The sequence below is a fragment of the Cryptococcus depauperatus genome, chromosome 4 (assembly GCF_001720195.1).
Source record: "Cryptococcus depauperatus CBS 7841 chromosome 4, complete sequence".
Taxonomy (NCBI): domain Eukaryota; kingdom Fungi; phylum Basidiomycota; class Tremellomycetes; order Tremellales; family Cryptococcaceae; genus Cryptococcus; species Cryptococcus depauperatus.
In genome coordinates, this window is record NC_089471.1 from 153,799 (window position 1) to 167,859 (window position 14,061).

General features: G+C 45.4%; 8 protein-coding genes across 8 annotated transcripts; 3 read left to right on the forward strand and 5 right to left on the reverse strand.

Moving 5' to 3' along the window:
* Positions 1–1,185: 1,185 nt before the first annotated feature.
* On the reverse strand, positions 1,186–1,980 carry L203_103322 (uncharacterized protein; the record flags this gene model as incomplete). Its single annotated transcript, XM_066212724.1, has 4 exons — positions 1,186–1,450; positions 1,499–1,683; positions 1,734–1,801; positions 1,851–1,980. 4 exons carry the CDS (start codon positions 1,978–1,980, stop codon positions 1,186–1,188), a joined length of 648 nt encoding a protein of 215 aa, XP_066068821.1.
* A 228-nt stretch (positions 1,981–2,208) lies between these two features.
* On the forward strand, positions 2,209–3,747 carry L203_103323 (mRNA surveillance protein pelota; the record flags this gene model as incomplete). The annotated part of the gene is made up of 6 exons (XM_066212725.1): positions 2,209–2,247; positions 2,307–2,372; positions 2,451–2,706; positions 2,759–3,284; positions 3,335–3,451; positions 3,504–3,747. 6 exons carry the CDS (start codon positions 2,209–2,211, stop codon positions 3,745–3,747), a joined length of 1,248 nt encoding a protein of 415 aa, XP_066068822.1.
* Positions 3,748–4,086: 339 nt separating this feature from the next.
* Positions 4,087–5,033, reverse strand: L203_103324 (40S ribosomal protein S3; the record flags this gene model as incomplete). Its single annotated transcript, XM_066212726.1, has 5 exons — positions 4,087–4,198; positions 4,240–4,311; positions 4,358–4,570; positions 4,620–4,935; positions 4,994–5,033. 5 exons carry the CDS (start codon positions 5,031–5,033, stop codon positions 4,087–4,089), a joined length of 753 nt encoding a protein of 250 aa, XP_066068823.1.
* Positions 5,034–5,849: 816 nt separating this feature from the next.
* L203_103325 (uncharacterized protein) lies at positions 5,850–6,846 on the reverse strand (the record flags this gene model as incomplete). Its single annotated transcript, XM_066212727.1, has 4 exons — positions 5,850–6,467; positions 6,517–6,651; positions 6,702–6,727; positions 6,774–6,846. 4 exons carry the CDS (start codon positions 6,844–6,846, stop codon positions 5,850–5,852), a joined length of 852 nt encoding a protein of 283 aa, XP_066068824.1.
* Positions 6,847–8,952: 2,106 nt separating this feature from the next.
* On the reverse strand, positions 8,953–9,521 carry L203_103326 (uncharacterized protein; the record flags this gene model as incomplete). Its single annotated transcript, XM_066212728.1, has 3 exons — positions 8,953–8,975; positions 9,025–9,172; positions 9,219–9,521. 3 exons carry the CDS (start codon positions 9,519–9,521, stop codon positions 8,953–8,955), a joined length of 474 nt encoding a protein of 157 aa, XP_066068825.1.
* Positions 9,522–9,590: 69 nt separating this feature from the next.
* L203_103327 (uncharacterized protein) lies at positions 9,591–10,083 on the forward strand (the record flags this gene model as incomplete). The annotated part of the gene is made up of 2 exons (XM_066212729.1): positions 9,591–9,779; positions 9,829–10,083. The coding sequence occupies 2 exons, from the start codon at positions 9,591–9,593 to the stop codon at positions 10,081–10,083; spliced, it is 444 nt and encodes a 147-aa protein (XP_066068826.1).
* A 49-nt stretch (positions 10,084–10,132) lies between these two features.
* Positions 10,133–11,887, forward strand: L203_103328 (uncharacterized protein; the record flags this gene model as incomplete). Its single annotated transcript, XM_066212730.1, has 8 exons — positions 10,133–10,454; positions 10,571–10,788; positions 10,869–11,045; positions 11,091–11,331; positions 11,387–11,460; positions 11,513–11,538; positions 11,595–11,768; positions 11,833–11,887. 8 exons carry the CDS (start codon positions 10,133–10,135, stop codon positions 11,885–11,887), a joined length of 1,287 nt encoding a protein of 428 aa, XP_066068827.1.
* Positions 11,888–12,162: 275 nt separating this feature from the next.
* Positions 12,163–13,725, reverse strand: L203_103329 (glycerol-3-phosphate dehydrogenase (NAD(+)); the record flags this gene model as incomplete). Its single annotated transcript, XM_066212731.1, has 10 exons — positions 12,163–12,285; positions 12,359–12,378; positions 12,432–12,471; positions 12,535–12,707; positions 12,769–12,862; positions 12,920–13,138; positions 13,187–13,257; positions 13,314–13,470; positions 13,532–13,628; positions 13,685–13,725. The coding sequence occupies 10 exons, from the start codon at positions 13,723–13,725 to the stop codon at positions 12,163–12,165; spliced, it is 1,035 nt and encodes a 344-aa protein (XP_066068828.1).
* Between the last annotated feature and the right edge of the window lie 336 nt (positions 13,726–14,061).

A 14,061-nucleotide genomic window follows, 5' to 3' on the forward strand; every position in this document is an offset into this window, starting at 1 on the left:
TTGAACGATATTCCCTTGCTTTTTACAGTTTTCCTTTCTAGAAACGATTTTTTCCTATGGTCATGAACATTAATCTGCGTTTACGATATTTTGCCCAACAAATGAGCAACCTTTATCATTTAATGGTCGTTAAAGGCAATTGAGACCAGCTATGACTTTGTGGTCCACCTCGCTTCAAGACTGACTTTCAACCGTAAAATATATAGCTTAAATGATACTGTTATTGTTTCTTCTGTAGGCTCAACTTTGGGATTCACCTACTTCAACTTTTCTGGAAGTGTGCGAACAAATTTCCCTCACAAACCATAGCGTTCTTTCAGGAATCTATACATAAATACTCATCAATCCATATATGGATGTAATAAGGCCACATTGTTTGTACTAGTTGATGGAGCAGTTCGAAAATTTGATCATGATTCCCAGCATCATAATTATATGTTTTGACTACTAAACATATTAGTCTAGTAAGATAAATATTAGGCCAACAACTGTTTACACTGCAACAGCTCAGCTCTTCGTTGTAATTCCTATTCAACCCTACAAGTCAACATTTTCTGTGGAGAAATACCGATGTTGTAATGTCATGCCGTTGATACGTTCAGCTGGCCGACGTGAGGAGTTGTGGATATGCTTACATTGTAAAGAACACAATGCGGTTATCTAGAGTATGCTTGCGTATTTTGAATGAGCGAACAAGAGACATCTTCTTGAAAAGGGCAGGCTAGCTTGACAGAAATCATTACTAGAAGTATCTCGTTCAAGATTAAAACAGTGGACTAGCAAGCAATGGCGACAAACAAGAAACAAACGCTCATACGGACGACTCTTTCTTTTTTAAATCTTTTTGTACTGGCGAGCATCAGCATTGTTGCCCGATCAGATAGAAGACACGCCAAGGGCAAAATCTGGGAAATGCCAGAGGCGCAATACACAGAAAGCTGACCTTCCAATTTCTTGACTGCCATACTAGCACACAATGCCTTTCAATGCTCTTTTTTCCGTTCTTCTTGCTCATCTTTGACAAGGTAATGTTTTTCTTGTGGACGGAGTAAAAGTTTTGCAATTTTCCGTACATGATTTAAGCAATTAATGGCGATTGCTTTAGGATAAAAACCTCACTGAACGGCAAGACATCCATGTCATGTCTCCGCATAGCCCATGTACTACAACATGCATCCAAGCGTGTCAGTTTTTCCATCCAGGAATCCAACTCTTTACATATCCCCATGTACTTTGGCTTTCTTCCCTTATTCTTCCTTTTTCGAGTTTATGCTCCTCTTGAGGCGGCAGTTCGAAATCTCTGCGCAAGCCGTCCTGCCTCCGCAGTTTTTGGGATTGTGCTGGCGACAGTTTGTGTGTAGTAGAGTCAGAAGTAGGTTCGGTAGGGGCATGCCTGAATCCTTGTAAAGCACGAGAGTGCTCAGCGATCTCATCAAAGACAACTGATTTGCTACGTCATTTTGAGCTACTGCTGTTTTGCGCAAGTTTGATTTCTTACCTGGGAACATCCTCCATTTTTTCTTCAACTTCCATTGCCGCCGCCACGCCTGCCGCACCAAAACCCAAGAAGCCACCTGCTCCAGCGGCAAGTCCACCCCAAACCAGTCGAGTAATCAAGCGCGGGCGAGGGTATTGCTTCTTCATAAGTTGCCAGATGAGGAAAGAAAATGATATGGCAGCAGCCTTTTGTATCAAGTTAGTAGCAGATCGTAAGAGCAAGGAGGTGCACAAACAGGAGGAGTGTAAATCATCCATCTATATCCCTTTTCCATGAGGTCCACATCGCTCTGAGTAATTTGTCCTAGAGTAAACTGTAAGCACATTTCGATACTCAATGAACCGATAAGTACCCAAGGCAATCTTTTGGGCAATCAATTCCCTAGTCTCTGGGATCTCAAACGGGTTTGAAGGTAGCCATGAGCTTCTTCCGCCACGAGAAGTTGTTGAAGATGGTGTAGAAGCGTTTGTTCCTGTCGACATTGTTCTCTTAATTGTCGCAACAAAAATTGTAAAGAAGTAAAAACAAACAGCTCTTGATAGAAATTCAAGAAAATAAGTATAGAGGATTTGGTTCCAGGTCACGTGACTTTACTCGTCCATTTATGCTACCACATCTTTTATCTTCCTTTCTTACTTCAATTCTACTTTATTTTTATTCTTGATGTTTTGAAACTATAGATTATTAGAATCCCTCAAATATCTTTCGGAATGAAGCTCGTCAACAAGCATGTTGAAAAAGACGGCTCGGTTCGTCTATCTAGCTCTATCTTTTGGTTATACTGATACACCTTTCGTGGGTTCCATAGGGTTATGTGACATTACGGCCTGAAGATGATGAAGATATGTGGCATGTCTACAATTTGATCTCAGAAGTGGGTTTTTGGTCGTTCTGGTATTGCCAGAATCTGTTCTGTTTCTTTTGTACGCTTAGCTAACATTATAGGAAATAGGGAGATCTTGTTCGAGCAGTGGCTATGCGTCGAGTCCAAACCATGTCTTCAACAGGATCATCAGACTCGTATCGCGTCCGAACCAACTTGACTCTTGTGGTCACAAAGACATCTTTTTCGCCTGCTGCATCGTCATCCACAGGAACGGGACAAGTTGAGAAGAAGGAGCCAACGTCAAGTTTACAGATATCAGGCAAAGTTGCCGAGGAGAATAATTATGTGAAGATGGGCGCATATCACACCCTTGACTTGGAAGGTATGGCGACGATTTACTTGAGAAAAGAGGTGATAACCTGATAAGGAAACAGCCAATAGAGACTTTAGGTTAACAAAGGCCACCGGCTGGGATTCCGTCGCCCTTGAGCGTGTTCATGAATCTACTCAAGAAGGTCGCGGGGCCGAAGTGGGAGCCATTGTCTGCGGAGAGGGCACAGCGGCCATTTGTCTTCTTTCGGAACACATGACCACCGTCCGTCAACGTATAGACACTCCTGTCCCTCGAAAGCGAAAAGGAGGCACATCAGGCCATGACAAAGCTGTCGAGAATTTCTTATCTACCGTGTATAATGCTATACTCCGTCTTGTTCCTTTCCAAACACTTAAAGCTATCGTCATTGCCTCACCCGGGTTCACCAAGGAAACATTGTACGACTACATTTTCCAACAAGCAACATTACAATCAAACAAACCTCTCTTGGCATCGAGATCAAAATGGATCAAAGTCCATTCAAGTACGAGTCATGTACATGGGCTCATGGAGGCATTGAAAGCGCCAGAGATTAGCAAAATGCTCTCTGGGGCAAAATTTGCAAAAGAAAGTCAAGGATTGGATAAGTGAGCTGTCGACTTTTGACCAGTCCAAACAACATCGCTAACACTTGTAGATTTCACAAAATGTTGGCTACCAACGAATTGAGAGCTTGGTATGGTCCTGATCATGTGGCACTTGCTGTTGACCGGGGCGCTGTGGGCACTCTTCTTATATCAGACGACCTCTTTCGGTGCGTCTTCATCCATTCAAACTAATCTCACATGCAAACTCATACCGTTTAGTTCGTCTGATCCTGTAAAAAGGACTCACTATGTCCAGATGGTTGAATCGGTACGCTCACGTGGCGGAGAGGCACTCATCTATTCATCTATGCATGAATCCGGTCAACAACTCAATTTGCTCACTGGTATTGCTGCGATCCTGACATATCCACTGGATATTGAGGTAGTCGAGATGGAGGAAAAGGAAGACAAGGAAAGAAGAGACAGAGAAGCGAAGGAGGCTCAGACAAAAGGTGAGACCTAATGATTATAATACAATAATCCACGGTACTATAATCGCGTTCTCAAATCTTCATTACTGCACAGTCGAATGCGGCATCAGTTTTATAATTCAAATGAATTCTTAATAGTGGCAGAACCACAGAGATGGTATTCCTGATGATTGTTGAGCTTAGCTAGAAAGGCAACTTTTCTGGCTCTTTGCGCGATATTCTCCTCACAAATTAGACAAACTCAAGGATTCAGCAACAGGCTCATTCCTCTTTTTGTTCTTGCTAATCAGACATACACACAAGATGATGCAAATGGGAACCGGAAAATCATGCATTCTCGCCCTTCATGTGCACGAACTGCAAAACCAGTATTAGTATGCGGCTTCAGCAGCCTGTGCTTCGGGGGCAGCGGGAGCAGGAATGGATTCGACAGGGGGGTTTTTGTGTTCAGATTTGATCTCAATGACACTCTCGCTCTTGGGCCTGAAATACCGTCAGTGAATATTAAGAAACATTTGACGTACTCAATGATCTGGACGTCGTCAGGAAGGTTCTTGGCAGGGCCCATTCGGCCAGCGGGGTCGGAAGGCTTCATACTAGGAATATATCAATACCATCCCCTTGCCTTCGTTGTCAACTCACATCTTGACCTTGATACCAAGGACACCTTGCCTAAGAAGAACGTGCCTGACAGCATAGTCAACAAAGTCACGAGCAGGTTGACCAGAGTGGACCATGAAGCCTTCAGTGAACTTCATAGACTTGGCACGAGCGGCACGGAGCTTGCCAGAGACGACGACCTCGCAACCCTTGGCACCAGACTCCATAACAAATCGGAGGACACCATAACAAGCTCTGTTTAGTGATTCAGCTAAAGTATTTCACAAGCACCACTAGGACTAACCGTCGCATGGCAAGTCCACCGAGGAGCTTGTATCTCAAAGACTCAGCTTGAGCGGAGGCAGAAAGACCTCTGTATTGGACCTTCTCGGCGTAAAGCTCGAGAGCATTCTCGGGGAACTTGAACCTCTTCTCGATCAAAGCCTTGAGCTCCCTAATTCGTCGACCCTTGTCACCGAGAACTTCCTGGGTATGAGTGGCTCTAATGATAATTTCGGTTCGTGCGTGGGTGACTCGAACTTCGCAACCGGCATAACATTCATCGGCAAGTTCACGAGTGAAGAAGTCGTTCAATTCAGCCTGGAAGACACCGTCGGCAACTGTTTACATATCATTAGCTTCTCTTATCCTCATATCGAAATGGGTCTGTATACATACCAAACTTTCTCTTCTTGGAGATCTGGTGCAAGCCGGACATGATGGGCTGTGTCTGACGGGTTCCTGTTTTTGGGTAGGCTAGAAAAGCACTTGCTGGGTAAGAAGAGAAAAGAAGAGAAAAGCAAAATTGCGAAAAATGCCAAAAAGCGTTTACAGTGTGACGGTAGATGCTACAAAAGGTACCTAAATGGAGGGATTATTTAACGATTTCGGATAGTTTCTCTTCGGTGATAGCGGGATTTCGGAATCAAAAATGAAGTATGTATGTGGCGGATTTTCTTATCTTTCGTGCAAATGCAAGATATCTTTTGTGAGTTGGATACAAGTTTTTCTTTTTTTTTCTTTTTCTTCTTTTCTTTGGATAAGCCATAATTTGCACGTTTAACTAAACGTCATTCCATCTAAAGATATACCTGCCAAACTTGAAAAATTACTAGCACTAACAGCTTGCCTAGATGGATAGAGGCTATTGATCTATTTTCAATAGCTCTATCATGTTAAAGTATGCAAAATCAACGTTATCTTACTATCAATTGTTGCCGAGGATGAACGTTGCTCAGTCTTTTCTTTCAAGAGTGTTCAAAAAGACAGGTTGTGCCCAACAAGACATGCGAGCAAGAACAATACCAACTCGTACAATACTTTCAACCTGCTTCAATGGCTTGTCATCAGTGTTGGGTTGTTGCATAGCAGGGCATGTTTGGCACTGGTAGACACGACATTCTCTTTTGTGTCACTTCATTGACTCATTTTTGAGTAGCGACTCTGTTCTCCGACATCCAGTCTAATCAGCATTCAAGCAACAATACAACTTTTCACTCCACCACAACAAAATCGCCAAGATATATTATACATTTCAATCCCAAGAGAGATCCTCATCCTCATCCGTCTTTTTCCTCTTTCCCGTTCCGTCACCAACAGGATTCCCGTTGGCGACTGCAACCTGCTGCTCCGTTTTCCTCATCTCCAGATTGTCCTCAGACTCTTCCTTGCGCGATAACGGAGACAAGGTGTTGCCATTGTTGCTGTTGCTGGATCCTGGCGTAGCCGGGTGAATGGTAGGATCAGGGTGAGCGAGCTTGGTAGCTTTCCCTCGAGAAGTCAGAGGAAGCGTATGATATGTCATAGACCCAAGATGCGCCGCATAAGAATACAGCACAAGGATAAAGTAGACCTTGAGTGCCCAACCCAGAATCAGTACCCAAACCGCAAAACCCTTCTCGCCCTGCCATATCTTCCCGGCCAATGTCTTTCGCAACTCTTCCGCGCCCTCTCCATCGATCTTTCCTTGCACTTCTCCACGGCTCACTGCGAGGTCAATCAGGTCTTGTTGGGCTTGTGAATTGATGGTACGGCGACCATCATGTGGAACAGTGTACCAATAATGACGATAGAAGATGTAATGGAATAGAGAAAGGATGATATGATCAAGGGCATACAGATGCGATACGAGGATAGTAGGGGCAGCGGTTTCCTATACCGAGTCGATCAGCGCTCCGCCGAGACTGAAGACGGCGGCCTACTGATTTCACAACTTTTAAAGCCCATAAAAAGGCAAACATTGTAGCAATTGAGTAGGCATAAAACAGCAATTGCACAAACGATCCTCCCACAAACACAGTAATCAGCCCATACAATCCAGCGACTTTGTTGATAAGCTGGCTTTTGGCGTTAGTACATCGTACCAATGCGTGTTGGACGAGCTTACGCCAAAGAGAAGAATTATTTCAGCTCCTGTGATGGGTTAGTCTATACAGCTGTGAGTATATGGCACACCTACCAAGCTTGATATCGAGCATCCCTAAGAAGGAGCTGAATATGGCTGCTCGTTGAGGAGAAAATTTGATTCTCATGATTTTTGGATTAGAATAAAGAAGAAAAATAACAAAACGCACGCGATGGAATTACTATTTTATATATTTTTTAAAAAAAAGTTTGTCTTTTTCTTTCCGTTTTCCATCTTCTCCGAGCAAAAATCAGTATTCAATAAAAACATCAAGACTTCTGTGAGCAGAATCATGCTGTTATAACTGTTGCGTTTGTTTCTAATCTCTTCTCGGAAAGGTCCTGGAACGATGAATCAAGCATTGCCATGATCACCTGAAGGTGATGGATATTCTCTTTGGTTCAAGAGTAGTAACAGGACTGGGATTGCTCCTTTTGCTCTCTTGATTGGTCATTTATGGCGTCTTTTACTAAACCACTCTTTGCAGACGTTTCTTTGGCAGCTCCAAGATCTCGGTATGAAGAGTCTGTCCACAAAGACTACGCAGGATAAAAGTATCAAAAAGACAAGGAGGTTATGGTCCTGTCGCAACAGCAACTAGAGTCTGTTGCCAAGAAATGCGAGCTCATTGAGGCAACAGGCCTCCAAGCGGCATTTTCCAGTATCAACGTCGAAGGCAACTAGAAATAGGTTAATCTCAACTTGACTTTTACACCTTTGCCAACTATCCGGAGCCATCTCGACGTTGAAAAGTAACAATCTTTCGATTGAAAAACGGCTGCACAAACCATCGCTTACTGCTCTTGTCAAAATGGTACACATCGTGATTAATATCTGGACAAGAATGCTCAAGGCCTCTCCAGTCCATATTTGAGATTCAGTTTGCTCTTTGAGAGCGCTGTTATTTTATCTATAACTTTTGATTGTTATCTTTGCAGTGGCAGATGCACCGGCCGCTTCTACTCAGATAATTTCCATGATGTTGGCCTGCAGGTCTCCTCACTTGCATCAATCAAAAGATTGGGCTTATGATGGCATAGCTTCTCAAGCTTAGCGAAATCGATCCACCTGCATTCTATATATATAACCAAGAGATAATGGTTGACAAGCTGCCGTCACGCAAACCCGTAGTGAAGTCTACCCAACTTTGGATAGCTACGGAAGAGAGCCAACTCTAGCTGAAAAAACACACCTGTATGCATATTAAATATCGCCAAGTAAGAGGGTAAAACAGTATACTTGACAAAATAACCCATCTCACCAGGTGGACAAGAAAAGTGGAGGTCTCTTCCGTTGGTTTACATCTCAACTTTCTTTTTTTTCCTTCTTTCTTTTACAACATCTTTTACCTTTTCAGTTATTCATTCTCTTCTCCAAAATATCGCATGTCACTATCAGACCTTGCAGAATCACCTCCTCCCACCTCCCAGCCAACTCTGGGCAAAGACTCCATCTCTCTGGTTGTCCCCTCCAACCTCATCCTTCTCCCAATCTCTGCTAGCTTGGTTGGCTTTTCTATAGGTCTTGTTCGAGGAGGGAGTAGAGCGAGATTAAGGTTTCTTGCAGAAAATGCACATCGACAGCCTACCACAGTTCAAGGATGGGCAAGTCACGTTGAAGCATCGAGCTGTCTTTCAGACTGACAGACCATGTATAGTACTTTTACACAAAGACTCGCAATTATCGCGTACTCAAAGGTTCCATCATTGCTGGCGTGCGCTATGCCATAGCTCTCGGTGGAGCGACCGGCGCATACGTGCTGTTGGACGAATCTGTCGGTTGGACGCGAGAACGATTATTTGGGTATGCTAAACCTACTGGAAAGAGTCTAGGAGAAAAAGTCAGCTGGAAAAGAGGCGGCGTGCAATGGGAAGATGGAGCCATCGCAGGCGGCGTGATGGGTCTCGCTGTCGGTACCACCTGTAAGTCTCTGTACGCTTGCTTTTTGTTGACACCGCAGACAACCTGCCCAGACCATTGTTTATCCGGTCATTCCTGATGGGCGTTGTCCTCGGCAGCATCACCTCTTGTATGCAGATCGCTCAGTCGCATATAGGAAGAAAGAGGCAGCAGGAACAAACGCTCGAGACTGAGCAAACGGTGTCGCCTCTGCTAGAGCAGACGCCAGGCCTGCAAGAGACATCAATGCCAACCCGAGGGTTGTGGTCGTATCTCAAGAGCTGGTTTGGATCGTAGGCAAACGTTGCGAGATTCATCAACCTCATCTGCATAACTACTCTCTGTCAACAAAGACGTCTCCAATATCTGCAAACCATCAGCCGCGACCGACATCCAAGCCACCTACCTCGACTCCATCTATCCACCACATCATCATCACCCAAATGAGCGCCTTTTCCCTTTCCACCTCCTACCATCCCACTCGTAGAGTCACCTCGTCCTTTTGTCAACGCTGCCACCGTCTTCTTCACCATATCCTTCGCCTTGCGTTTTCTCTACTCACGTTAGTGCTGACACCTGGCTGGAGAAACTGGGATTCACAAAGATGGACGTCCGCTTCTTTTCACCTCTTCCTACACTCTCATTCTCCTCGCCACTCAGATCCGAGCCTCCGTGACCAGGTTCATGCTCTTCCCAGCCTTCCTCTCGCATCCCTTCTTCACCCGCCACGGCCGGCTGCTCGTCCATCCGTTCATCATCGTCCGTCTCCTTCTTGGCCCCACCAGGCGTCGGTGACGGCTCCTGCATGCGTGACAGCGGATGAGGGTCTGTATACGACAGCGAGGGCGACAGATGCGGCTGAGGTGTGTTGTGCTTGGACGAAGGTGGCGTGCGGTCAGCCATGATGATATAAATGTAAAAAGAAAATACAATTATGAATTCTTATTCTTTTTTCTCTTTTTATACTCCGCCATGACAATCACAACTGCTCATATCCATATTCCACCTTCTCTTCCTTCTTCTCCCAGCTTCCACTTTCACCTCACCCGTCTCACCGACACGCTGTTTGTCTGGGTGGGAGCAGCGCCGTCGGACGGCCAGGAGGCCAGCGGAAACGGCAGACTGGCCGTCGACTGGAGCGTTGCCATGCCTGCCCGTCGCGTAAGTATGCATCGCGATGGCGGACGCTGACAGTGGCAGAGCATGCCAGTGGCTTGTACGCCGCTGTACAGAGCTGGCACGAACGATGCGTCGTTGTCGATGGCAGCGAGGCTCGGTAGGTGGCTGGTTCGCGGACAGGGCTGACTCGTATGCAGCCCGAAAATTTCCTCGCCAGCAGGTGCATCTCTCTCTCGACCTTCCTGCCAGCCTGACGCAGAGCGGGCCGTCGACAGACCCGTATGCAAGCAAGATTTTGTTGGCGATGGAAAAGAAATTAGGCGATTGGCTGGAAAGTTTGGTATAAACTGATGCATCGTACCATCTTTTTTTTTCAACTGCATTTCCATCTCGAAATGTCTGAAAAAACAACCGTCATCACCGCAACGGCCCAGATTGACCTGCCAGCACATCCGACAAGAAAGAGCTATGCAGAGCTGAATCCATCTTCAAGGCCGACTGAATTCTTTGGACCATGGGGCACAGCAGCCATCACACTCTGTACCCCGGTGCTGGCCTATCTCACCTTTTTCGCCTGTAACGATGTGGCCGGATGTGCACCGACGTCGTTGAGGAGCGCCTGGCGCTTGGTAGGTGACTATCCGGATGCTGCAGGCAAGCTGTGGGAGTGGAAGGCGGCAGGGGTGTACGTCGGATGGTATGTGTTTTGCATCGTCTGTGAGCTGGTTTTGCCCGGCGAGAGGATCCAGGGCAACCTGTTGCGGGATGGCAGTCGAAAGACGTATCGCATGAATGGTGAGTCCGTCGCTCTCGCTCTCACTGACGGGGTGTAGGTCTGTATACGTTGCTCCTGGTGATGGGGATCATCACCGGCATCCTCGTGCAGCCCCGGGGCATTGAGGCGTTTACTTGGTTGTACCACCATTTCCTGCCGCTCATGTCTGCGAGTCTGGCGATGGCGATCGTCCAGGCGAGTTGGGTGTATGCGTGGAGCTACTTTTCAGGCGAGCTGCTCGCCCTCGGAGGCAACACTGGCAACTTTTTCTATGATGTGAGTACTCACGTCTGTTGTCTTGGGTTGACACGCCATAGTTCTTCCTGGGCCGTCCTCTGAACCCGACGTTTCCCAAGTTTCCCACGTTTGATATCAAGACATTTAATGAAGTCCGTCCGGGTATGATTCTCTGGTTGCTCCTTAATATTTCTTGCGCCTGCGAGCAGTACACGAGGCTGGGGAAATTGACAGACAGTATGTGGATCGTCTTGGCTTCTCAAGGGTGGTATGTCTTGGATTGTCTTTTGCAAGAGGTGCGTCCGTCTTTATGCTTTGCTCTTGGGCTTGACGTTGTGCAGCATACCATCCTTAACCAGATGGACATCACAACCGACGGCTTTGGCTTCATGCTCGCTTTTGGTGACCTCACCTGGGTCCCATTCACTTATGGGCTTCAAGCACGTTTCCTTGCATTCAACCCAGTTACACTTGGCCCCGTTGCGACTGCCTTGGTTGTTGGTGTAGAAGTAGCAGGCATGTGGATTTTCAGAGTTGCCAATAATGAAAAGGCCAACTTTAGGGCTGGCAAGAATCCAAAGAGTCAGTCTCTTGTCTTTTTGGCGTCTTGTTACATGAAACGCTGATAAAAACTTAGACCTCGAATTTATGCAAACTGACCGCGGCACAAAGCTTTTGACTTCAGGTTGGTGGGGACGATCTCGACACCCTGTACGTGTATCTCCTGAGCTGGGACAAGGATTACTGACTGACACGAACGTAGAACTACTTTGGTGATTGGCTCATCGCGTCAGTATTCTCTTTGCCCTTGTTGCCTGGGTAAAATATATGTTGACTCCAACTAGTCTCGGCTGGTGTCTCCCCACAGGCTTTCACACTCCCCTCACCTATTTCTATCTCATTTACTTTATCGTCCTGCTCGTGCATCGTCAGGCTCGGGATGAAGAAGCATGTAGGCGAAAGTATGGAGACAAAGATTGGGATAGGTACTGTTCCAAAGTCAAATGGAAGATCGTCCCGTATGTGGTATGTATCTTTTTGGTTTGAAGGGGAATAACGTATGGCTTACTCGTCCTGGCACAGTATTGAACATCTTGTCCACACTCAGCCCAACAAACTCTTGAATGGTACACGGTAAGCTGGTAATGGGAAGGAGCATATAGGAATGAGATTAGCTGTTGAAAATGAGACACCATCATCATCTTGCAGGTTTCATACAATTGATTTTTTTTTGGAGAAATGTACATCGAAACAAAGTTTCTCTTTTCTTTCAAAATATGGTTCGAGAATCAGCATTACAAATGACATGATCATCTTTGCATAACGTATGAAACTGAGCTATCCTAATCCAAGCCATACCATATCATCTTTAATCTTTGCAACTCTCCACAGACCTTGTAACTGGTGCTAATCTTAGAGTCCTTCTGTTAACTGAGCAGGATCAAGACCCTCCCATGCGATTTGGTAGACCTTGTCAAACAAGGGATAGACACGAGATTGTTTTCGCGCACTCAGAAAGTTGTGAACATCTTTGGCCTGTTAGGGATCAAAATCAGCGTTTATTTTAGAGATATAAGCGAGGATGAGGAGTGAAAAACAATGAACATACAGTGTGAATACCCTGAAGCTCTGCCAGCGTTTGTTAGCAAAGCCAATGAAATTTAGAAATGGAGTTAGCCTACTCTGACCATTCAACATTTCGACCTCCAGCTCATCAAATGACTAATGACTGTATTAGCCACTTCCCTACTTGGTGCCTCTTGCCGCGAAATGCAATGGACGCACCTTTTTCTGGCGAACAAACTCTACAGCAACCCTGTAGTTTCTCCCCGAGAGACAACTGGTAATCACATCGCTCACACCAGCACTCTCTTGGAGGAATGATTCTTCTTTAACGTCTCGGAAAAACTCTTGACAAAAATACTTCATCTCGAGAAGTCCAATACGCATGATAGCAGCTAATTATTAAGCCATCACATCATGTCAGTCTAGTTTAGTGTAGTGTAGAGGGCGACGCACATTTAGAATTGCTGCCATAACCAAGACCATCACAAATTCCAGCAGCGACTGCTACTATATTCTTGAGAGCACCACACAAACTCACTCCAGTCACCTAGATTAGGCTAGATTAACACATATCATCTGAAACAAGACGAGAGGGGTGACTTACATCGTCGATGAGCTGGACTTTGAATTTATCAGTCTGAAACAGCATTTGCCACAATTTTCCTTCTTCTTCGGTCCTATAGCCTACAGTTGTCTCTGAAAATGTATCTTTTGCAACTTCGTTTGCAATGTTGGCCCCACTTAAGGCAGATGTGGAAATTCCTAAGCGCTTTTCGATAACATCCGCGAATAGGTAAATGTTGGCTTCCTTTACCTCCACACCCTACACTCTTTGCGTCAACTCAGTTGCCACGCCACAATCAAGAGCTACCTTAATGAGACTGATAGCTTTGGCATCTTTTTTAACATGGCCCTCCAGCTCGTCAAGAATCTTTCCTAAAACTTCCCACCCTTTTGTCAGTTCACGCGTGTTTCCTTAACACCAAAGAGATACATACATTGATGAGGAGTTACAAAGACAAGAGCAGTAGCTTCTTTCACGGCCTCCAAGAGGTCTGGAACAGCCACAATGTTGTCGGGCAATTTGATATCCGGAAGATACTTTTTGTTCTCATGCGTTTCATTGATGATTTCTGTCAATTTTCGACCTTCAAACTAAATCCCATCGCGGCTTGTTGTGAGAACAGGTAGGTGTACATTATGCTAGAGGACAAACTTGTTCTTCAAAAACCCAAACGGGGACACGAGAGTCATCAAACACGTCATTATGTTTCTTGGTGTTGATCCCAGCAAGACGAGCAATAGCCGTACCCCTGTGCTCGTTGACGAGTTAGTTGTCTGACCATGGTTGGAAGGAACTACCACTTGCCAGTTACCAGAACCAATGATAGCAACTTTTTCGTGACCCATTCTGCTCGATATGGCAAAATGTCTAGACAGATGAGGTAGAATGAGCTTGGAGGAGTTTTTGACTACGTTGGGTGCAGCTGTGATGAGTGAGCGCGAAGCTCTTATATGTAGCGCTGTGGTGAGCGACGTGATGATAACAAAAATGTCAAGTCGGGAATAGAAATAGAATCACTTTTAAGATTCGATTTATAAAAAAAGTCTTAAAGGTATAAAAGACATCGTATCACATAATTTTCCCACGGTGTATTTCAACTTAATCCTGGAATCTTATCGACGAGGAACTGGAAATGTAAAATAGATGTAAAGAATAATTACAACAGATACGAATGATTCCAG